The sequence below is a fragment of the Rhinopithecus roxellana genome, chromosome 6 (genome assembly GCF_007565055.1).
Source record: "Rhinopithecus roxellana isolate Shanxi Qingling chromosome 6, ASM756505v1, whole genome shotgun sequence".
In the NCBI taxonomy this organism is placed as follows: Eukaryota; Metazoa; Chordata; class Mammalia; order Primates; family Cercopithecidae; genus Rhinopithecus; species Rhinopithecus roxellana.
Window position 1 is genome coordinate 99418365 of NC_044554.1, and position 24274 is coordinate 99442638.

The 24274-nt window shown below is 50.0% G+C and overlaps 1 protein-coding gene across 6 annotated transcripts in view; it reads right to left on the reverse strand.

Moving 5' to 3' along the window:
• CUX1 (cut like homeobox 1) overlaps positions 1-24274 on the reverse strand; it is a 470900-nt gene that overhangs the window by 357531 nt on the left and 89095 nt on the right. For all 6 annotated transcript variants that reach the window (XM_030932800.1, XM_030932799.1, XM_030932798.1 and 3 more), the window contains exon 2: positions 9217-9327. In XM_030932800.1, coding sequence (XP_030788660.1) covers positions 9217-9327 — 111 coding nt within the window. The remainder of the gene's footprint in view (positions 1-9216; positions 9328-24274) is intronic.

Here is a 24274-nt window from a genome sequence, read left to right on the forward strand (position 1 = left end):
TGTCTTATTCCAGGACATTTTTATATTCCAAAAAGACACTCCATACCAACTCTCAGCCATTCCTCTCTCCTCTCACCCCGGGGATTTCTATCTCTATAGAAACCTACTTTTGGCCAGGCACCATGCCTCCCGCCTGTAATCCCAACACTTTGGGAGGCTGAGGCAGGTGGATCATTTGAGGCCAGGAGTTTGACACCAACCTGGCCAACATGGTGAAACCCTGTCTCTACGAAAAATACAAAAAAATTATCTGGGCACATAGGCACATGCCTGTAGTCCCAGCTACCTGGGAGTCTGAGGCAGAAGAATTACTTGAGCCTGGGAGGCAGAGGTTTCAGTGAGCTGAGATTGAGCCACTGCACCCCAATCCGGGTGATAGAGTGGAATTCTAGCTCAAAAAAAAAAAAAAAAAAAAGCCCCATTGTGTCACATCAGGGCTGTGGGCAATGAAGTCAATTCAATGGGCTCAACCTGATGAAAGCAAAATTGGTTGGGCTTTTCACTCTTCTGTGTGCAGTGGTTTTAGGAGTATTTACTCCTAATAAGGAGTAAAACAAAATGTGTTCATAACAGAGAAGAGAGTTCGGTGGGTAACACTAACATATCAAGGAGTAGCTGATGCCTGGCCACTGTTTCGTGTTTAAAAAGCATCAAAGGCAGGGTGCGGTGGCTCACGCTTGTAATCCCAACATTTTGGGAGGCTGAGGTGGGAGGATCGCTTGAGCCCAGGAATTCTAGACCAGCCCGGGCAACAAAGTGAGACCCCATCTCTACCAAAAAAAAAAAAAAAAAATTTAACAGGTGTGGGGGTGCATGCCTGTAGTCCCAGCTACTCGGGAGGCTGAGGTGGGAGGATCATTTGAGGCTGGGAGGTTGAGGCTGCAGTGAGCTGAGATCATGCCACTGCTCTCCAGCCTGGGCCACGGAGCAAGACCCTGCCTCTAAAAAGAAAAAAAACAAAAACAAAAAGAAAAATGTCATGGGGGATGATATGTGACTTTACTAAATCCTCATGACAACGCCACGATAGGGTTACAATGATCACCCTCACTTCATCACCTGACTCGCTCAGGGCCCTGGGGGGCGTGCAGGGCCATGGAGCCCTGGTGACTATCTCAGGGCAGCCTGTGCACCACGTGTCCACTGGAGTCGCAACTTTATTTTTAAGTGACTCTCTTTTTCCAGGCTGAGTCACTCCGGTGGTGTCTATATAAAGGCTGTCGAGGCAGTGACTAAATGCGTTTGGGCCCAGGCCACAACTATATATTACTACCCTCCACTCCCTCACCCATCCTGCTAGCTCCTTTTCTCACTGAGAGTGAAAAACGAATCATAAAAGTTCACAGCGTCTTCCCATCCTCTGTCTTCCTCACCATGGCAGACAGCGTCAGGCGTGTGGCTTCCTGGCTTACCCCGCACACGGTGCATCCTGATCAATAAAAAGGAGGGACCCCATCCCCTCACCACGCCTGCCAGGGTCAGGAAGGAATCCACAAATCTAGCCCATTTCAACGACTGTAAAAGATTTCTTTGCAAGTCCTATCTCAAGACAACTCCCCAGCCTGAATTTTTACAACTGCAACTAGGGAACACAGAAATCAGAGAAATGCGTCAGGCCGGCGTAGAAGGGGTAGAGGAAGACGTTGGCACCCGGGAAAGGAGAAGAAAGTGGATGGGCAGTTCTGTGAGCAGCAGAGGGTGCTCCCTGTTGCAAGCTGGGCGTGCTGAGCCAGGTGTCCCCGACAGGGCTGCCGCCGCAGCCCATAAGAGCCAGGATGGAGACCTGGGCGTGATCACGTGCATCTGAGCAGGACAGGTGTCAAAAGCACAGACGCAGACTGTGAGCACCGCGGACCAGGCATCGTTGGGATTAACGTTCCAGAGATCAAGAAATGTGGAGGCAAAAATATATCAAGGCAAAAAGGACCAGCGATGGCCCCTGAGCCACAGCTCGGCTCTCCTCCCAGAGAGCGGTCTGTTTTCGAGGAGACAAAAATTAACCAAGCAAAGTCCTGCAGACAGACACCCAAAAAGCGTTCTGGAGTAGGACTGGGCTGACTGACGTCACCAGGATGAGGGCTGGGGATGGTTTCATGACAAAATCACAGCATCTCAGGAATGTGGTTCTCCTCCTCTCTTTCCTCCCATCAGGGAAGGTTCCTCCCATACTGAAAAGAAGCAGAACAAAATCCCAAACTATCCCTGCGCTCTTTCTGGAAGCAAGCCTAACACAGACGACCATTTATTGGAGAGTTGAGCATCACATTCAAATAGCAGAGCCCTGAAGCCAGGCCAATGTCGCAGGAGCACTGGGGGTTTCTCCAGAGAGGACCTCACGCCGGGTTACCTGGTCTCCAAGCTGCCCAGCCACTCTCCATCCACTAACTCCCTACAGCCAGGCCAGTGAGCCGGGGCTGCAGGTCAGACGTGCTGCAGACCTCTTGTGATCTCGCCTCCAGAAGAACTCTGGAATCACACACGCGGGAAATCGGTGTTCGGCCACGATCAAAGCCACGGAAAAGCAAATGGCAAACGGAAAAGCTAAGAGACACTTTCTGGGGTTTGCAAGAGCTAGGCTTACAGCCTCCACTGCTCACATACATGATTCTAACACCACCAGGCTTCCAGAAAGCTGCCGCTGCTCCCTCCTGACACACTGTGGCCAGCCCAGTGCAGAGGTGCCACCCTTGCTGCCAGACCGTGGAGCCCCCTGTCACATCAAGTGGCCTTGCTCCTTCACCCGTCTCCCACTCCCCAGCACACAGCCAGGGCCAGGCACACCCTGTCCCTGCCCAGTGGTCAGGCCTTGGTATTCATCTGTCACCCACCCCAAAGCTCTAGAGTCCCCCCTCCTCCCTCCTTCATCCCCTTCCACCCCAAGGCACAAGGAGGAGGAGGAGGGTAGAGGTGACCCACGTGGTTCTCCTGGAATGGTGAGCTGAAACTGGGACTATGGGCCCAGAGAACTGTGTTCTCAACTAGGGCTGCATGGATGAGTGTCTGGGAGCCCCCCAGAAACTGCAAACGTGCATTTCTCAGGGGCGTAGGTCATTAACTTTCATGGATATTTTAAAGGTTAAGAACCAAGGCTCAAAAAGCAGACCTGTTTATCTATGAAAAGGGTTACTGAGCCATATGTGGCTTATCCAGAAAACTTTATCACCGCTGACATAAGAGTGTTTCTGTGGGGAAAGTCTACAGTCAGAAGATTCCAGTCATTCTATCCTAGCACTTAACACGCTCTGCCATTGGGTTCTATTTGCTTGCTAAGAAAGATAAGAAACTTTTTAAAGAATGGAGATAGGGTTTTATTCCCAGGGCCAAACTGTCTGGCACATGGAAGGTGTTCAATAAATATTTGTAAGATGATTAACTGTTATTACAAACCAGCTTCTTTTTTTTTTTTTTTGAGACAGGATCTCACTTTGTTGCCCAGGCTGGAGTGTAGTGGTGCGATCATGGCTCACTGCAGCCTCAACCTCCTGGGCTCAAGCCATCCTCCAACCTCAGCCTCCCAAGTAGCTGGGACTATAAGTGCACACCACTATTCTGGTTAATCTTTTGACTTTTTGTAGAGATGGAATCTCACTATGCTGCCCAGGATGGTCTCAAACTCCTGGTCTGAAGCGATCCTCCCACCTCAGCTTCTCAGAGCACTTGGATTACAGGCGTGAGCCACCGTGCCTGGCCATAAACCAACTTTTGAAACACTTTAAGCTGAAACTACCCATATTTGTTCTTATTTTTTTTTAAGTTGCCGAGCTAAGGCCGGGTGCGGTGGCTCATGCCACTTGGCACTCTGGGGGCCAAGGCGGGTGGATTACTTGAGGTCAGGAGTTCGAGATCAGCCTGGCCAACATGGTGAAACTCTGTCTGTACTAAAAACACAAAAAATTAGCTGGGCATGGTGGTGGGTGCCTGTAATTCCAGCTATTCAGAAGGCTGAGGCAAGAGAATCACTTGAACCTGGGAGGCGGAGGTTGCAGTGAGCCGAGATGGCACCACTGTACTCCAGCCTGGGTATCAAGGGCAAAACTTCGCCTCATAAATAAATAAATAAACAAAATAAAATAAAATATAGAAATTCCCCGAGCTAGCTCTGAGGAACAGAAATCCACTGCATCTCGTGAGTTACACGGTGAGTATTCCCCGGTTAATACTAGTAACGAACATAAGCTAAACTCTAGGGACAGGCCTGTGTGTAGCCCATCACATACAGGCACATCGGTACGTACATACACATATGTGCACACAGCAACCCTGTGAGAGGGGCCCTATCATTACACTATTTATAGATGACAGAACTGGGGCTTTGGGAGGTTATCTGCCCCAAGAAACACAGCTACTAAATATGTCGCCTGCAGTAAGAAATACAAAAAGTAGAGCTGGGCGCAGTGGCTCACACCTGTAATCCCTACACCTTGGGAAGTCAAGGTGGGAGATTTAGCTTGAGCCCAGGAGTCTGAGACCAGCCTGGGCAACAAAGCAAGACCCGGTCTCTACAAAACACATAAAATTAGCAGGGTGTAGTGGCACGCACCTATAGTCCCAGCTACTCTGGAGGCTATAAGGGGAGGATCGCCTGAGCTCAGGATATCAAGGCCACAGTAAGCTATGATTGTGCCACTATATTCCCAAAAAAACCCCAAAATATAGAAAGCAATATACCCTAGAAACACTCCACTGCCTATTATATTCCATGATGGATTCTTAATTCAATAGGGAATGGATGTTCAGTTAGAACATTTAAAAACGTTTTTCTTTCAAAGGGACTCTGTTTTTAGATTCAAAGAAAATGTACACAATTTTATCTGCAGAGTAATTGCAATCTTCTGCAAATTACAATTTCTGGATTAAAAAGACACAGTATCAAGTGATGACAAATATAGTAATCTAATGATATAAAACTGAAACTTTGAAAAACTAATTCTAAACAGAAAACCTTCAGCCGGGCGCAGTGGCTAGTGCCTGTAATCCTAGCACTTTGGCAGGCCGAAGTGCGAGGACCCTGCATGAGCGCAGGAGTTTGAGACTAGCCTGGGCAACAGCAAAAAGCTCTGTTTCTACAAAAAATTTAAAACCTATGGCCAGGCGCGGTGGCTCACACCTGTAATCCCAGCATTTTGGGAGGCTGAGGCGGGTGGATCACAAGGTCAGGAGTTCGAGACCAGCCTGGGCAACATGGTGAAACTTTATCTCTACTAAAAATACAAAAAAGGTAGCTGGGCGTGGTGGCACATGCCTGTAATCTCAGCTACTCAGGAGGCTGAGGTAGAAGAATTGCTTGAACACAGAAGGTGAAGGCTGCAGTGAGCTGAGATCGTGCTACTGCACTCCAGCCTGGGCAACAGAGCAAGACTCTGTCTCAAAAAAAAAAAAAAAAAAAAACATAAAAATAAAATAAAATAGCCAGGCATTGTGGTGCCACGTGCCTGTAATCCCAGCTACTCAGGACACTGAGACGGAGGGATCCCTTGAGCCTCGGAGTTGGAGGCTGTAGTGAGCTGTGATCGTGCCACTGTGCTCCAACCCAGGTGACAGAGCAGGATCCTGTCCCCAGAAAAACCCTTCAAGGCTCCAGCCATCTTGGCGCTCACTTCCTGATGTTCTTGTGGCTTCTCCCACCTGTCAGAGTCCCAGTCACCACAAAGCATCCCTCCCCGGCCATGTCCCCATCAGAGCTCACCTTTTCCCTCCTGGACTAGAGCTTTTCCCAGTGACATCGGGGAAGAGCCAGTCTAGAAGGTGAAATCTTCCAACGGCAGATGAACCTTACTCCCCACTGAACCCTCACGGGTGCCTAATCCTCCTCGTGGAACACATTAGACATTCATCAGACACCGAAGAACCTTTCCTCCTTTCCCAGAACAAAAGGAGACCTGGGCATTTCCACCAAGATCAACACTCTTGGTGTCATACCAGCAGGAACACCACCAGCCCTGGCTCTGCCACGCTGTGCCCTGGAAGGTATGGAGCCGTGAGGATCGTGGGCTGCATCCATAGGGAAGAGGACACCCTCCTTCTGGTAAGCCAGGCTGTCCTACCCCACGGGCGAAAGCTCTATGCAAGCCCCATTTCTACACATGCAACATCCCAACGTCACCTCCATGATTAGTAATCAATCCTGTGGTGTGGCCAGAGGAACAACCAGTGTCGGGGCAGTGGTGGCTCCTCAAGACTGAGACCCCAAACAAATGGTGACCCAATGTCCCCTCGGGGCGCAGGCCAGGCACTGAGCTGAGGCTCCACATATGTGCTATCTACACACACACACGTACTGTCACAGCCCCCCCACTCACACACACCTGCTGTCACAGGGAACAGCAGGGAACCCTGCCTCCTGCACACTCAGCACACTCCGGCCACAGCCTCCGGCTCCCACCACCGCTCTGCACACTCCAGCCACAGCACCCCGCTCCCACCACCGCTCTGGCCTCATGTGGCTTCAAAATTTCCAACAGGAGGGCTGGGCGCGGTGGCTCATGCCTGTAATCCTAGCATTTTGGGAGGCTGAGGTGGGTGGATCACCTGAGGTCAGGAGTTCGAGACCAGCCTGGCCAACATAGTGAAATCTACGAAAAATACAAAAATTAGCTGGCTGTGGTGGTGGCACGTGCCTGTAATCCCAGCTACTTGGGAGGCTGAAGCAGGAGAATCGCTTGAACCCAGGAGGCGGAGGTTGCAGTGAGCCGAGACTGTGACACTGCACTCCAACCTGAGCGACAGAGCAAGACTCTATCAAAAAATTAAAAGAAGTTTCCAGCAGGAGGCTCTGGCTGCTGGCACAAGTGAAGTAGGTCTCGCCTTGGACTTCCCGCATGGGCGCTCCACAGATTTCCAGATTGGCCCTTGGATGGGAAAGTGCATGGGGCCGGCAGGGCAGAAGCCTATAGCCAGCTCCCCCCTCCCCACCTCCCCAGGACCGCAGGCTGCAGTGAGACCCTCCTTACTACAGCAAAAGATGAGGAAGTGGGCGCCACCCTCCACCCACTGGCAGTGGCGGGGTCGGGGCCAAGCAGGTGGGTTCCAGCCCTCTTCTACATGAAGACGAGTCTAAAAATGTGTCCTGAGAAGAAATGCCCCAAGTGGCAGGTACCTACCAGGTTGCCGCCTGCCCAAGCCTCCTCCATTTATTGGGATCAGAAGGAGATAAAAACGCCAAGTTTAAGGCCAGGTGTCTTTGAGTAACTAATGTGGAATTCGACACAAGGCACGATGGGGGGACAGGGCTCAGCAGAGTACAAGCGGCATTTATCAGCACACCATACAGGACAGACAGGGTGACCGAAGGGGGACATGCTCCTCTCCACTGTCACTAGGAGTTGGGGACTTCTGAGGAACACCAGGGAATCCAGGCCTCTTGGAGCCTCATTCTCTGGCTGATTACACTCGTGTATTTATTGTCCGTGGCCTCAGAAGGATGGCCTTGCCCCTCTCAGATTTTCTTTTCTTTTTTTTTTAATCATGTTTTCTTTTTTCTTTTTATAACAGCGATGAGTCTTGTTACTGTTGCCCAGGCTGGTCTTGAACTCCTGACCTCAAGTGATTGTTCACCTCAGCCTTCCAAAGTGTTGAAATTACAGGCGTGAGCCACTGTGCCCAGCCAAACCTCTAAGATTTTCTATGGAAACCGGCGGACATGTGGTCACCGAGGAAAGGGCAGTGAATACAGAACGGTGGACGGCCACTTCGCTACAGAAACAGCACTATAAGGAGCTCATGAGATGGATGTGGTGGGGCTTGGGCTGGGGAAACTGAGTCAAGGACAAGTTCTCAGGAAACCAGAGTTCCAGGAAAGTCTGCTCTGAAGCCGCTGGAGGCAACAGAAGAAGGATGTTCTGTCCCCAGCTCTTTTTTTCCTCTTGTTTTTATTCATGGCAAGGCTGACACGGAGAATAGGGCTCCCCACTCCCCAACACAGGCAGAGAAGGCAGCAACCCCCAAGCACCCCCAGTGACTCCCATCTTCATTTTTGGTCTCGTGAAACACGGAGTACCCACATTTAGGGGCAGGCAGAGGCGAGCAGCGGGTGTGAGATTTGAACCCTTAGCTGGCTCTGTGGCCAAAGGCTGCCTTCTTTCCACTCTGCTACCAAGCTTTCTCCCAAAATATTTATTCTGAAGACATAAGGTTATTAATTTGTTTTCCATAATGATTCATGCCAGCACTCCCTTGACTAGCAAGCCTCCTTTGAAACATTTTAAATGAGTCTGCTTTTAAAAATGCAATTCACATATAATTTCCCAGCAATATTATGTAAGAGAGGGGCATCTCTCTTAGAAAGGAGCTTCGCCTCCAGGCGTCTTCCTGTGTCCTATATGGAGGAGCCAAGAGCTGTAGATTCCCGAAGCCCGGAAGCCGGGCCGAAGTTGTGGGCTGCTGCGACCCCTTCCCATACAAGGGGAAGGTGTAAGAGAGGCTGGGGTCCGAGACCACGGCATGAGTGCCATGGGGACCAAACTGGCAGACGTCACCCGGAAAGCCATTCCCGCGACTGCTCATCTGTCTACAACACGCTTGGGTCTTTTTCTTTTTCTTACTAAGCCTCTGATAGGGTTGAAGGGAAGGAAGAAGGGGCCCAGGAAACGAGCAGAAAAACACCACCCCAGCAACTCAACACTGTCCCCCCGATTGCACACTCACGAGAGAAAAAACAGGAGTATGTGAAAAGCACATTTCCACTGCCCTTTATGGAGTATTTCAAGAAACAGAGAGGCATTTAAAAGGCCTAGCAGGCGAAATGTCTGTTTTACAAGAAGCGTCAGGCGCGTTGCTATGCCCAGATGCGTGCAGCCTTCAGACACTGCCCCAGCACCGGGGAAGCAGGCCCCGAGGGCCTTCCACCCCACAAGATCCCTTATGGACTTAGGTGGCTTGCTAACCGGCATGGGACAGGGTCTGGGACGAACTCGAGGGTCTGAGACACCCACACACCTGCCCATATGTTCTTACAGACCCAGCTTGTCCAGTATCTGCACCTGGAATTAGCTCTGGCTTTCATACTTCCAGACAACCTATCAATTTCCACGTCCCCACGGCCTGCAGGGTGGCATGCATTCTGCTGGAAACGGGGCTGAAGACATTCGGGGAAAGAAACGGGTTGTTTGCCGACCGCGCATTCAACTGATGAAAATGAAACGCTCACGGAGCATCGCCTGAATATGCACCAGCATTCTAAGATCCCTTCAAAGCAATTGTGACGGTCACCCGCCTCACCTCTGGAGTGTTCTTCTTGAACTCCCGGCTCTGTTCGATAAGCCGCTTTCTGGACTGCTCGCTTTCATCCTGCCGGTTCGCCAATACCGTTGCGGTGGCATCGAGTTCTCTCTGTTGGGGGAAACAGGAAAGGAAAAGGGAGTTTGTAATTGCACTGTGTACTAGAGGAGGGTCCTATTTGCATTTGACCAGAACACGGGGGAGAGACCCCAGTGGCTCTAGGGATCGTCAACTCATCAGCAGAGGAGGGGCTGGAGGGCGGCGGGAAGGCAGGGAAATGAACATTATATTATCCACCCATCCCTCGTCCATCCCACGTGCAGTGGTTGAGAAAACCAAGCTCGTTCAATGCCATGGGTCGTGCCTCAATGTGTCCCGCCATAAATGACTTTGTTCCGGTAACAGAATACATAGAAACATCTTTTTTGCTCCAGCCACAACTATCAGGCCAATGCCCAAAGGACCCGCCTCCCCAAGCTGCTCCACGCCTGTTCTTCCAGCCAAGGAAGGGTCCCTTCCAGCCACTCCCCTGGGCTCTAGTCCTTCTGCTGAGCTATTCCCTCCTTGGCTATCCCCTCCTTGGCCTCCGGTGGCCGTTCTTCAACGCTATGGGCCTGGGATCTCTGGGAGTAATATTTGGTTTGTATTCATTCAACAAATATTTATGGTGAGCTCACTCTAGGCCAAGCATCATGTTCGAGACCATTAATCTATGATTAGTTTTCAAGAGGGATCTTTAAAACGTAAATTCCAAGAATAATTATTTCCAACCACTTTTCAGAAACAAGGCACCTGGCATTGGCGATTATTCTCAAATCACATTACTTGCGCGAGAACGCTGAGGACCACCAGGAGTGGGTCCCCCACGAGGAACCCGCCAGAGGGACTGAGGGCTCTGGGCTCTGCTCCCCACAACAAACCGATAATCAACGCGCCAGAGAACCTGTGCCCTGGCCTCGGAAATTCTGGGAAGAGCTGCCAAGAGGATCTGTTTCCAACAAGCCTGCAGCAGATGGCCCCAGAATGGTGTTCCAGGCTGACAGCAGGCGCCCAAGGACACACTGCTGTCGCCACCAAAAGGCCTGTTTTCCTGCCGAGTCGCTTCGGCGACTAAAGACACACAGCGGCCCATTCTGCTGGGATCCAAGGTGGCTGCTCCAGCTGGCTTCTCGATGGTGGGGACCGTCACCCTGAGTCCAAGCAGAGCAAGAACCTAACATTTCAAAGGCTGAACGGTGAGAAAAATCAGAACTCAAGATTTATCCCCACGCCTCCAAGAAGCACACTATAGCCTCTCCTTTGCCACCCCCTCGCCCCACCCACCTCACCAAGGCCCACTGGCTTTCCTCCTTGGCAAAAGTAAACCAGCAAACCTACATGTTACAAGTTCTTGCTGGGAAATGCTTCCTTGGTACCACTACGGGTTGGGCCATGCCGGGTGGAATGAAAACATGCTCTCAACTTAGAAATCATAGAAATCATAGATAGGCCAGGCGAGGTGGCTCACACCTGTAATCCCAGCACTTTCGGAGGCCGAGGTGGGTGGATCACCTGAGGTCAAGAGTTTGAGACCAGCCTGGTCAACATGGCGAAACCCCATCTCTACTAAAAATACAAAAATTAGCCAGGCATGGTGGCGGGCGTGTAATCCCAGCTACTTGGGAGGCTGAGGCAGGAGAATCGCTTGAACCCGGGAGGTAGAGGTTGCAGTGAGCTGAGACCATGCCACTGCACTTCAGCCTGGGCAATAGAGCGAGATGTTCCAAGGGAAAAAGAAAGAAAGAAAAAGAAAAGAAAGAAAAAAAAAGAAAAGAAAAGAGAAAGAAAGAAAGAAAGAAAGAAAGAAAGAAAGAAAGAAAGAAAGAAAGCAAGCAAGCAAGCAAGCAAGCAAGCAAAGAAAGAAAGAAAGAAAGAAAGAAAGAAAGAAAGAAAGAAAGAAAGAAAGAAAGAAAGAAAGAAAGAAGAGAAATTGTAGACATTTTAAAAAGCAGGAGAGGAAAGAAAAAAAACAACAACAACAATAAAACAACAAACCAGGCAATGAGGGGAAGATACCACCACACCACACTCTTCTCCCCTTAGTATTTCTGGCATTCAGGCACATCTTGGGCAAACAAGTCCTAAGGAATAACGTGGGCTAGAATTCAAGAACAGATGTCAAAGCTATTGCAGAAAAAAGGGAAACACTGAACATTTTGATAGACCACATTTGAAACACATCCCAGTTAAGGGAAGGCAGGGAAAAAAAAAAGAGCAACCGAAACCAATGTGGTGGAACGGGGGATACAGATAAGAGAGGAGCAGTCACAGCGAAGCAGAAGGCTCTTCAAAAATATAAACAATCTGGAGGGAGGAGGGCTTCGACATCTATATTTAAGCAGCAGCAGCCGAAGTTATAAAAGGAGCCTTCGAAAGAAGGCGGGGAAGAAAGCCAATATTGAAATATGACAAAAAAGAAAAAAAAAAGAGTTGATGTTTCGTTCCAATCGCACACAGACACAGAAAACTTAGGAGAAAAACAAAAAAGAACATGACTGCTTTCAGCTGGGGGTCCCTACTTCCCCCACTGCATGGAAGCCTTGCAGGGTGGGGGTGCTGGGGGCAGTTACCCAATCGATGGGTGTCTACTGATGTCTTTGAGCCAGCAGGCGCTGGAGGTATGAAGGGGACTGTGAGGTCCCAGTCCCGACCCCCAGCTTCTCATCTAGTGGGTCAAGTATGGAAAACGCTGGGGAGGGCGCCAGATGAGCAGGGAGTCTGTGGGCCCCCTCCATCCCCCTCGGCCCCCACCTGCCCCTCCCTGGGCTGATCTGTCAGGGAGCCTGCCTGGGGGAGCAGGGAACTGAAACAGGTGGCCCGGTGCAAGGTGAACCCACCTTGATCCCGGGGCTGCAGAGCCAGTGCGCCTGTGGCAACTTGCTGCTGCCAGTCGGGGACTCGACGGGGATCTGCGGCACTCCCTTCCCTGAGCCTGCAGACATATGCAGGTCGGCATGGGAAACCCACGGGGGTCTCCAAATTTAACACCGAGCCGCCACCCGCCACCACAGAAACAGATTGGCACAGCGAGGAGGAGAGACTGAGCTGCCGCCGCCCCAGATTGGGTTGATCAGATTTAAGGCTTGAAATCTTTGACCAGGTCCCTTGGAAAAAAATTTTTTTAAAAACAACACACACACACATAAAAAACAGCACCACCAAATCCTTTTTGAAGGACGCTAAGGCGTTCTCAGGCTGTGGGAGGAGACAGCGATTAAACATAAGCCAAATACTGTTTTATATCTACCAAGCCTGCCTATCCTCAAAGCGTCAACTACAATGACACATTAACAAGGGAATGAAATGCATTTTGGGGAGGTGGAGGTGGGGGTCCCAAATGCAGGGTCCTTGCCCCATGAGTCACGGGTCACGTGTGAGAAGGCATATGGAGAGTCGTCACATCTGAAAGGCATGAAAAAGTCACAAAGAGCAAAAAACCTGGACCCAACCTCCTCCACGCCCAGCAATACCCTGTCGGTCTAGCCCCTCATAGGTTTTCCTGCAATGTAAAAAAACACGGTGTATTGTAAGGGACATGATAATCATCAGATACGTCCAAGCCAAGAAGCAAACCGCAACACAATGTTTAAAAGAATATCCATCCATATGCTCGCATAGGCTGTGATTATCTCCAGAGAGATCCAGAAGAAACTTGTGACCATGCCTGGCTCTCTCCAGAGGGGCCAGTGGGGAGAGGGACTCACTCCACAGTGTGTATCTTTGGACTGTCTTGCCATTTGTATGCATTATCTAGCTGGAAAAACTGCACTATCTATTAATTTTTATGATCCTGTTAAATGTGAACAAGTGCGTACACAAGTGGTGATGGGAGTAATACTTTCTGTAATGCATAGTGTAGAACACGTGAGCCTCTGTGTTACGGTCTGTGTGTCCACCTGCAGGGACAGAGGCCTGGAATCCATGGCCTCGTGGGTCTGGTGATGCAAGAAGTGAGGCGAGTATGTCCTTTGTCAAAACAACAGCTGTTTCTTGCACAATATGCTGCCCACTGGCCAGTCTCAGGGCGTATGGAGATAGAGGAGGAGGAAGGGGAGGAGGGGTTGGTGGTGGCGGTGGCCACTGCTGGTCACAGAAAACACCACCAGCCAAGCCAGAACTCTCCTGAGGAAGACACAGGAAGGCATCTGCTCAGAACTATCTAGAACTCCTCTCCAGCTAGAAACACCTGCAGGCCCCTCGTCCCAGGTCCCAGGTCCCAGGTCACTGGAAGCTGGCAGGCTAGCAGCAAACTGACAGGCTCAGAACCTGGCACTTCCAACAAGGCTGAAAGAGACAGAAACTACTGAGAAAATGTCTGGCAAGGAGAGGCACCAGAACGCAGAAAATGTGTTTTTATCTTTCCAAGAGATCATGGGATGACTGATGTCAGGAGGCAATGAGGACCCACATGGGTCAGGTTTCAGTCCCACCCAGCCAGCCCCTTGCAGTCGTGTGGCCCAGTTCACCTCATACACCCAGCACTTGCTGGATGGCAACTATCTCTCACCCAAGTCAATAGGCCGAGCTGACCAAGAGCTTCCCAGGTGTAGACTGAGCAAGTGGGTGTCACCAACGGGAGCCTCATCCTTGCATAGAAGAGTTTCAGAGGTCAAGGCCAAGGCTCAGGTCATCCACTGGAGGGCTAAGGTCAAGGCCAAGGCTCAGGTCATCCACTGCAGAACCAAGGCCAAGGCCACGGCTCAGGTCATCCACTGGAGGACCAAGGCCAAGACCAAGGCTCAGGTTATCCACGGCAGGACCAAGGCCAAGGCCAAGGCTTAGATCATCCACTGGAGAGCCAAGGCCAAGGCTCAGATCATCCACCACAGGGCCAAGACCAAGGCCAAGGCCCAGGCGGTCCACCACAGGGGCAGGCCGAGCCTATCACCAAGTCAGCCTGGCTGCTGCTGTTTCAGCTCAGAAACCGAGGGCTACGTGCACACAGGCATCCCTCATCCCGTGATGCTGGTGTATAGCCGGGGTGCTCTGGATAGCTGGAATCCTGTTTTCCTCACTGATTACAATTTCTGGGATTTTTTTTCTCCAATTCTGACAGCTCCTCAAAGGGCAAAGCTCCTAACATTTTAAGTTTCTCTCTGCCCCCAACTTCAGACTTTCAGCCAGGCATTTCAGATGTTATTAAAAACAAAATTTTAAAAACTACCATGTAGGGGGGAGGGGTGAGGGATAGCATTAAGAGATATACCTAATGTAAATGATGAGTTAATGGGTGCAGCACACCAACGTGGCACATGTATACATATGCAACAAACCTGCACGTTGTGCACATGTACCCTAGAACTTAAAGTATAATAAAAACAAACAAACAAACAAACAAACAAAACTACCATGTAACCAGCTGCCTGCTTAACAGAAATTGTGGGAAAATTTTTTTCCCAAATAAGTATTTTAATAAGACCAGAGATCCATTTGGATATGCCTTTTTTTTTTTTTTTTTTTTTTTTTGAGACAGTCTTTCTCTGTCGCCCAGGTTAGGGTGCACTGGCGTCATCTCAGCTCACTGGTTAACCTTCACCTCCAGGGTTCAAGCCTCAGCCTCCCGAGAAGCTGGGATTACAGGTGTGAGCCACTACGCCCAGCTGATTTTTGTATTTTTAGTTGAGAGGGGGTTTTGCCATGTTGGCCAGACTGGTCTTGAACTCCTGGCCTCAAGCAATCTGCCCACCTCGGCCTCCCAAAGTGCGGAATTACAGGTATGGGCCACCATGCCTGGCTTGGATTTGCTCACCTTTAAAGTGTATGTGGGCCGGGCACAGTGGCTGATACCTATAATCCTAGCACTTTGGGAGGTCGAGGCAGGCAGACCGCTTAAGCCCAGGAGTTCAAGACCAGCCTGGCCAACATGGCGAAACCCTATCTCCACAAAAAATACAAAAATTAGCTGGACATGGTGGTGGGTGCCTGTGGTTCCAGTAACTTGGGGGCTAAGGCGGGAGGATTGTTTGAACCCAGGAGGTCAAGACTGCAGTGAGTCATAATCAAGTCACTGCACTCCAGCCTGGGTGACAGAGGGAGAACCTGTCTCAAAAATTGTAATTGTCAGGAGTTCGAAACCAGCTTGGCCATCGTGCTGAAACCCCATCTCTACTAAAAATATAAACAATTAGCTGGGCGTGGTGGTGTAAGCCTGTAATCCCAACTACTTGGGAGGCTGAGACAGGAGAATCGCTGGAACTCGGGAGGCGGAGGTTGCAGTGAGCCGAGATTGTGCCACCGCACTCCAGCCTGGGCAACAGAGTAAGACTCTGTCTCAAAACAAAACAAAACAAAAAGTGTAATTGTCAGTTGTTTGTTTTAAAGTGTGAGCTGTGGGAGGCATCCCCACCATTTCCCACTGAGACTTCCTGCAAGTGCTCTCTGCAGAGGCACAGGGCCAGGCTCCCACAGGGTGGGTCCTTCTAGGCCTGCAAAGGACACCTCCTGCCCCCAGAACCCCTGGGCTGGTGAGAAAAACATACTTGGGCTGGCCACACCAGCAACACAAGTATTCTCATTTTATTATCTCAAACTTTAGTCCAAAGAGTGAGTTCATCTGATGTTTCTTGGGGGATTAGCTGTCAAACTAATCAAACAGCACATCCTATATAGAAATCTTAAATGGTTTTGTTAGTGAAAAAATAGATCACTTGTACAAAAAGGGAAAGGTCGGCCATGGTTCCTGCACAGGAAGGTCCTAAGAGCATTTTATTTTTTGTTTCATTTCCAACAACAGAATCATTTGGATGAATGGAGGGTTTTCTGGTTAGAAAGACGTGGTGGGCCTAAGCCCCCCCACCAGCCTCTTTCCATCACCTCTCCCAGCCCCCTACTGAAAACATCTCAAGACGTTTCAAATGGTGGTATCTGAACTGGACTCCTGGCCTTAAGCAATCTTCCCAACTTGGCCTCCCCAACCTGAACTGGACTCCTGGCCTCAAGCGATCCTCCTGCCTCGGCCTCCCCAACCTGAACTGGACTCCTGCCTCAAGCGATCCTCCTGCCTTGGCCTCCCCAACCTGAACTGGACTCCTGGCCTCAAGTGATCCTCCTGCCTTGGCCTCCCCATCCTGAAATGGACTCCTGGCCTCAAGTGATCCTCCTACCTCAGGCCTCCCAAACCTGAAATGGACTCCTAGCCTCAAGTGATCCTTCTGCCTCAGCCTCCCAAACCTGAATGGACTCCTGGCCTCAAGTGATCATCCTGCCTCAACCTCCCAAACCTGACTGGACTCCTGGCCTCCAGTGATCCTCCCACCTCAGCCTCCCTAAGTGCTGGGATTACAGGCATGAGCCACTGCACTCAGCCTGGATTTGCTCATCTTTGAAGTGTATGTGGGCTGGGTGTGGTAGCTCACACCTGGACTCCAGGCGCCATCCCTGCTGTAACCTGTGTGGCTGTGGTCAAATGACTTCCTCTCTCTGGACATAATCAAGATGATGTATTTCAAGTTTGTGGCATGGTAAACACTACATCACGGTTCATTTTCTGTATTCTCAGAGACACATGCTTGGCCTCAGACCCGAATTCACTCTGCCACCAGCATCCCCCACCAGGCCAGGGGCTCCAGGGATGCGCAGGTAAATCACAAGTCAACCCTGACTGCCAGGTGAAACAAGACAGACAGGACCAGACCGTGGGACAAAAACAGAGGTGGGGGGCTTAGAAAAGGGAGAAAACAAGGCCAGTCATGGTGGCTCACACCTGTAATCCCAGCACTTTGGGAGGCTGAGGCGGGTAGATCACCTGAGGTCCAGAGTTCAAAATCAGCCTGGTCAACATAGTGAAACCCCGTTTCTATTAAAAAAAAAACACCAGCTGGGCACAGTGGCTCACGCCTATAATCCCAGCACTTTGGGAGGCCAAGGCGAGCAGATCACCTGAGGTCAGGCGTTCCAGACCAGCCTGGCCAATATGGCGAAACCCTGTCTCTACTAAAAATACAAAAATTAGCCAGGCGTGGTGGTGCGTGCGGGAAAGTGCCATCCTGCAAGCCTGTGCTCGGTAATGAAAGTGTAAAAACACCTCCCCAAAATATGTCCATCAACAGCAATCAATCTAGTCACTGCAAATACACAGATATACATAGATGCATAGAATCTGCTTCTACCTACACAAGGTTCTGTAGAAGGTTCTGCAAACATAAAGATACTGGTAGTATCCGCACCAGGGGAGGGAAATTAAGGGGTTGGGCATTCACTTGGGGGCGGGAAAGTCTTTCATAGCTACACTTGGGTACCTTTGGTATTTTAAGCACGTAAACATAATGCCTACTCCTAAAAGGAAATGATGAGTTTTTTTTGTTTGTTTGTTTGTTTGTTTTTTAGAGAGATAGGGGTTCTTGCTATGTTGTCCTGGCTGGCCTCAAATTCCTGGGCTCAGGCGATCCTCCCACCTCAGCCTCCTCAAAGTGCTAGGGTTACAGGGGTAAGCCACTGAGTCTGGCTAAACACTGATATTTTATTTATTTATTTATTTATTTTTGAGAGGGAGTCTCGCTCTGACGCCCAGGCTGGAGTGCAGTGGCGCGATCTCGGCTCACTGGTCCCCAGTACCCTGAAGAAGAGAGGATGTTCCAGGTCCAGGAGAGGAAAGAGGTGTCTACAGTGTGGTGTGGAGGGAAGGGCACTCATTTCTGATCCAAGGGAGCTCCGCCTCCAGGGTTCACGCCATTCTCCTGCCTCAGCCTCCCGAGTAGCTGGGACTACAGGCGCCCGCCACCACGCCCAGCTAATTTTTTCTATTTTTAGTAGAGACAGGGTTTCACTGTGTTAGCCAGGATGGTCTCAATCTCCTGACCTCGTGATCTGCCCGTCTCAGCCTCCCAAAGTGCTGGGATTACAGGCGTGAGCCACAGCGCCCGGCCACACATTTATATTTTAAAATCTTACTTTTTCCCCTCCAGTAATGAGACCTAGGCTTTGAAGGGCTGACAAGGTCTTAGGATACCTCATTTGCAGAAAGTTCATTTGTTCTCTTCGTGGGCTCTATTTAAAGGAGAACCTTGTAGATTCCTAAAGTTAAAGTTCACGTTTTGGCTTATTTCATAAGTCTGTGGCCGGTGGGTGACTCACACGTGTAATCTCAGAACTTTGGGAGGCTGGAGCAGGTGGATCACCTGAGGTCAGGGGTTTGAAACCAGCCTGGCCAACATGATGAAACCCTGTCTCTACTAAAAATATAAAAATTAGCCGGGTGTGGTGAGGCACGCCTGTAATCCCAGCTATTCAGGAGGCTGAGACATGAGAATCACTTGAACCCAGAGGGCAGAGGTTTCAGTGAGCCGAGATCGCGCCATTGCACTCCAGCTTGGGCAAAGGAGTGAGACTCTGTCTCAAAAAATAAAAAAATAAAAATAAAAACAAATAAAATATCATTTCTTCCCCCCTAGTAAGAAGACCTAGGCTATGAAGGGCTGACAAGGTCCTAGGAAATCTCATTTCCAGAAAAGTGCTCCTGCGTAACGCTGCAGAAAATTCATTTTGTTCTCCTCATGGACTCCATTTAAAGGAGAATCTTGCAGAATTCCCAAAGTGAACGTTCATGTTTTCGCCTATTTCATAAGTTTGAGAACCAGGTCTAACCTCATATTTCCCGAATGTTCTCAGACACTTAATCCTTCCCCATCACTTTCCCACTGACAGGCTTTGATTCACTGCTATGTCATAAAAAATTCTGAATGATGGCCACAGTGTTCTGGTACGTGATGTCAGACACGTGGGCCAGAGGGGGCTTCTCGAACCAGGAAGCCAGAGTTTCCACAGAGTGAGACTGACCTCCAAAAGGGGTCCCAGGGGGGCAGCAGATGAGTGGCAAAGATGGGACAGTGGGAGGGAGAGACCCAGGGAATGACCACCACCCACACCGCCTGCCAACGCTGAGCAGTGAGCTCCCAGCCACCCCACCACCCCACACAGGCCTGGGCTGGCAGTGAGGAAAAAGAGGCAAAAAGCATAATGGAAAGCAGGAGATACGGGAGCTGCTAGGAGTCAGCCTGGTGCAGAGAAGAAGGCACGCTTCCTAGTCCTCAAGGGCATGCGGTGGGGGCCTGGAGAGACAACCAGGACACAGTCCTCCAGGACAGGGGGTGCGCCCTGCCAAAGCCCGCCATGAACTTGGCGTTCCCTGCTTAAACACCTTCTGTGGCTTCCTGGAGGCCACAGATAAGACCACCCAGGGACCCCCAGAACCCTGCCCTGGCACGCTGGCCTTCCCCTAGTGTCCCCAGAGAACAGGGTCCCCTCCTTTCCCCTCGGACCTCGCCACAGGCTCTTCCTTCTGCTTGGAAACCTTTCCTTTCTCTCTTCCAAAAAATGTTCTGATGCCACTTCCCCGACTCCCTCCCTGCTCTTGCCTCACCTCATAAGAGATGGGAACCTGTGTGCCCAGCTCAGAGAGTGGCTGTGTGGCAGCTCCCCTAGTCTGGGCACAGGGTTGGTGCCATCTCCCCATGGGCTGTAAACTCCAGCAGGGCCTGTATTTTGCTATGAATTTCCCAGAACTTTGCAGGGTCCTGGGGACATCACAGGCAGGTAGTCAGCATTAGTAAATTAAAGAATAGCTGGCCACAGTGGCTCACACTTGTAATCCCAACACTTTGGGAGGCCGAGGTGGGGGGATCACCTGAGCCCAGTACTTTGAGACCAGCTTGGGCCACATAACAAGACTCTGTCTGTACCAAAAAAAAAAAAAAAAAAAGATAGCTGGGCATGGTGGCGCACACCTGTAGTCCCAGGTATTTGGGAGGCTGAGGTGGGAGGGTCGCTTGAGGCCAGAATTTCAAGCTCAGCCTGGGCAACAAAGCAAGACCCTGTCTCATTTTAAAAAGAAAAAAAGAAAAAAGAAAAGAAAGACAAGACAAGACAAGGAAAAGAAAAGAAAGAAATAGATACTGGGCATGTGAAGAAGCGAGTGCTTGCCCAAAGATTGATGTTCTGGTTATCTGGGGGGTTAATAAGAAACGCTGTGTGTTCAGGAATCTCTACACGGGGCAGCTGGCAACGCTTTCCCATCTTGGAGATTAGGGCCGAATGAACAGAAGGAAACCTCTTGGCCAGATCTCATGGCGTATGGTGGCTGTGTTTATTTATGGTGTGGTTTTCTCACCACAAGGGTGGATCCTGGTCCCCAATACCCTGAAGAAGAGAGGATGTCCCGGGTCCAGGAGAGGAAAGAGGTATCTACAGCGTGGTGTGGAGGGAAGGGCACTGAATTTCTGATCCAAGGGACCAGCGTGAACACGGATTCCCACTGCCTGTCGGGTGAATGGCCTTCACCAAGCCACCGAATCTGTAAGATGGGTGCAACGCCACCTCCTCTGCTGTTTCCCACAAGGCATACAGGGATGCAGAGCGGTCTGCTGTGGCTGTCACTCCAGCTCCCAGGGCCCCACAGATGAGGGCAGAGGGGCAGCAATGCGTCCCAAATTGGGAGAAGAATGAGCATGCTTGGAAAATAGCTTCATGCACCTAAACTCCTAAAATCATCGTGCTTTTCCTGGGTAGGTCACATCTTCCACCAAAATCAGAGGGCAGGAAAAGACCTGGTTCATTTCCAGTTGCTACAATTTATACAAGACAATGTCGGGTTACTGCAAAACGAGGGAGAGAGGTTCTGAGCCCCCCACCCAGAGACACAGCCTTGGGTAGGTCGCCTGGCTCTCACCCTCCCCAGCTGAGTGATCCAGGCAAGCGATTTAATGTAAAATGGGGACAGCCTGATACATACTTCATAGAGCTGCTATGAGGATTAAGTCATATAAAACGCCCAGTGCAAAGAGCATGGACGTCAGTTTCTCTTCCTCTTGCTATTCAATCTGACTCCACCTCGTATAAAGATTATGTGCCCATGTTCCTTTAATGCTCAAAATGGGGCCAGGCACAGTGGTTCACGCCCGTAATCCCAGCACTTTGGGAGGTCAAGGCAGGCAGATCACCTGAGGTCAGGAGTTCGAGACCAGCCTGGCCAACATGGTGAAACCCCATCTCTACCAAAAATACAAAAAGTAGCTAGGTGTGGTGGCAGGCACTTGTAATCCCTCCCACATGGGAGGCTGAGGCAGGAGAATCACTTGAACCCGGGAGGTGGAGGATGCAGTGAGCCAAGATCACGCCACTGCACTCCAGCCTGGGCAACAGAGTGAGACTCTGTCTGAAAAAAAAAAAAAATGAAAATTCTCAAAATGTTATTATACATTTGATATGTATCAGTATTTCTTGGTTCTGAGAGATCATTTGATATTAACTCCCAGTCACAGAAATTCAAGTGAAACTTACAAGCTGCAGCCTTTCCATGAAAATGCTATTCTCTTAAATCTATGCAGCACACCCCCAGAAAATGAACAGAAGTACAGTACTGACTTGGGGTAAACAGTAGGGGTGAAAAGGGACAAAGGCGGAGACAAGATTTCTCAGTATATAAACATACTAATTTTATTTTTTTGGAGACAGGGTCTCACTCTGTCACCCAGGCTGGAGTGCAGTGGTGCAATCACAGCTCACTGAAGCCTCGAACTCCTGGCTCAAACAATCCTCCCACCTCAGCCATCTGAGTAGCTGGGATTATGGGCATGTGCCACCATGTCCAGCTAATTGTGTGTGTGTGTGTGTTTTGTAAAGACGTGGTTTCGCCATGTTACTCCTGAGCTCAAGTGATCCCCCCGACCCGCCACCTCAGCCTCCCAAAGTACTGCCATTACAGGTGTGAGCCACTGGACCCAACTAAAATTTTCATTTTGGACCAAGTGAACACATTACCTATTCAGAAAATAAGATTGAATAAAAAATTATAATTTGGTCTATGAGTACAAAAGCTATGCGTACAAAGTTTTCCTACAAGCCTTTTTTATAAAGGCTTTATTTTTTACAAAAATCTCTCAGGGCTGAGAAATTTCCATCAAGAATCAAGAATTTGTTTTTTCGTTTTTCACCCCGTCACAAACCCACTCTGCAAAGACGAAAATGCCAGATGTATCCAACAAGCATTGCACTCCACAGAACACTTGCTAGACGCTCATTTAAACGGTGAGATGTGAGAGACGCTGTCTCGGAGACGCATAATGACATGTAAGGCAGAGCAGGTGCCGGGGGCAGGCCACGTGGCCGGCTCTGTGGCAGGGAGAGGGGAGGATAATTCTCAGCCCTAACGAGAAGGGCTCTGCTTTATGGATTACTCAAACCGCATGAAATTACTGATATTTGACCATTTTTCAGCTACAAAAAAAAAAAAAGTCCATTTTATATGCAGTGTTCTTTACTGCTCTGTTGTGGCTGTTGTCTCAAAACAACGCACAATTCTGCCTGCCAGCCTCAGCCTTGTAGGCACACACAGTGCTCCCCACTACAATCTTGGGCTCTGAAAGGAGCCCAGAGGACCCTAATCCCCCCACCCACCCAGCCCCCTGGGGTATGGTTCTTGGGGTCTGCTAATCTCCATTTGCCTGGGTTCTCCATAGCCTTCTCCCAGCCATCTTGCCTCCTGTTAAAATGGGACCTCCCCCGCCACCGCCTGCCTTGGGTAGGTCACTTGTTTTCTGCCTCCTGTGTTCCCCCAGACCAGGATGGGGAGGGGCTGCTGAGGTCTGGCCCGCTGCTGACCTTGCCCCTCTTCTTGGCCTCAGGGTCAACCAGGGAGAAAGGTGGCCACAGGAGCTTTGCTGATCTGGTCTTACACGTAAGGAAACTGAGGCTTTGCATAAATGTGACTCACTTCGCTTGAATGTAACAAATGCCTGGGAAACAAGTCCCTTGACTTCATGCCTTCTATTATTCTTTTTATACTTAGCATACATCATGAGACATGTGGGAACTTGTTAAAATTAAGAAACATCAGAGGGGGTGGTGGTGCACAACTGCAGTCCCAGCTACTCGGGAGGCTGAGGCAGAAAGAGTCCACGAGTCCTGCCTGGACAACATAGCAAGACCCCTCTCTTAGAAAATTAAGAGATACCCAGGAAGGTTGATTTGGGGAGTTCGTGGCTAAGATATTCATTCCTCTGCCAAACTTGATGGCACTGCCCCACTGCTCTGGCTGCAAGATAGAAGACGGATGTCAAAGAGAACAGACAGGCCCAAACTCCGCACAGCTGCATCCGGCACAGAGGAGTTGGGAGATTTGTAGTAGGTTGACCCTCCAACCAATTAATTGGCTCCAGGCACCAGCTAATGAAATGAGACGGATGAGCAGGAACTGCACTATCCAAAACGGTAGCCAGTGGCCACATGTGGATTATAGTTCATCTAAGTTAAATTTAAAATGTGCTCCCTCTGCTCCAGCTGCCATACTTCAAGGACCCAACAGTTACATGTAGCTAGTGGCAATGATATTTGCTGGGGTGGGTAGAGACCATTTCATCAACACAGGGAGTTCCAGGAACAGTGCTGGCCTCCAATGACCCCCAGGTCCTGAGGATAACGCTATTAACCATTGTAAGGTAGGCACCGCCCCATTTCACAGACTGAGGAAGCTGATGATCAGATGACTGATGGGCTTTGCCGAAATCACAGCAGGAGAGGTAGGGCCTGGATTTGAATCCAGTTCGGCCGACTGTCCAACTGAGGCTCTCTGCAGGACACCATGCCACCACCTCTTCGCCATGCCTCTAGCTGAATGCAATTCCCTGTCTCCATGAAACGGGGCGAGGTCATCAGTGAAAAACGAGACGGGGCAGGGAAACCGTTGTGGCTGAGTCTCAAAATAATCCTGCCACTGCCAAAAGGAATAGCTCTGATCTCATCTGCGCTGGTAAAAATGTTTTCCTCCTAAAGTATTTGTTTCAGAAATAAGCCTTTAATTTGAATGCTTTCTGAGCCAACATTTCTGTCTGCTGAAAATATTTATTTCTATTGTTTGGCAGGAATCAATTTGCTAGGGCACCAGTCATTCTGGCAAAGGCTCCCTTCCCCTTCGCGAGGAGAACGCTGGCGGGGAAGCCATCCATGGGTCTGTGGCTCATTCCCTGTTGGGGCTTCTCAGCCACTGACATCTGCCCGGGCAGACATGGTCTGCTGGGGAGTAACACAA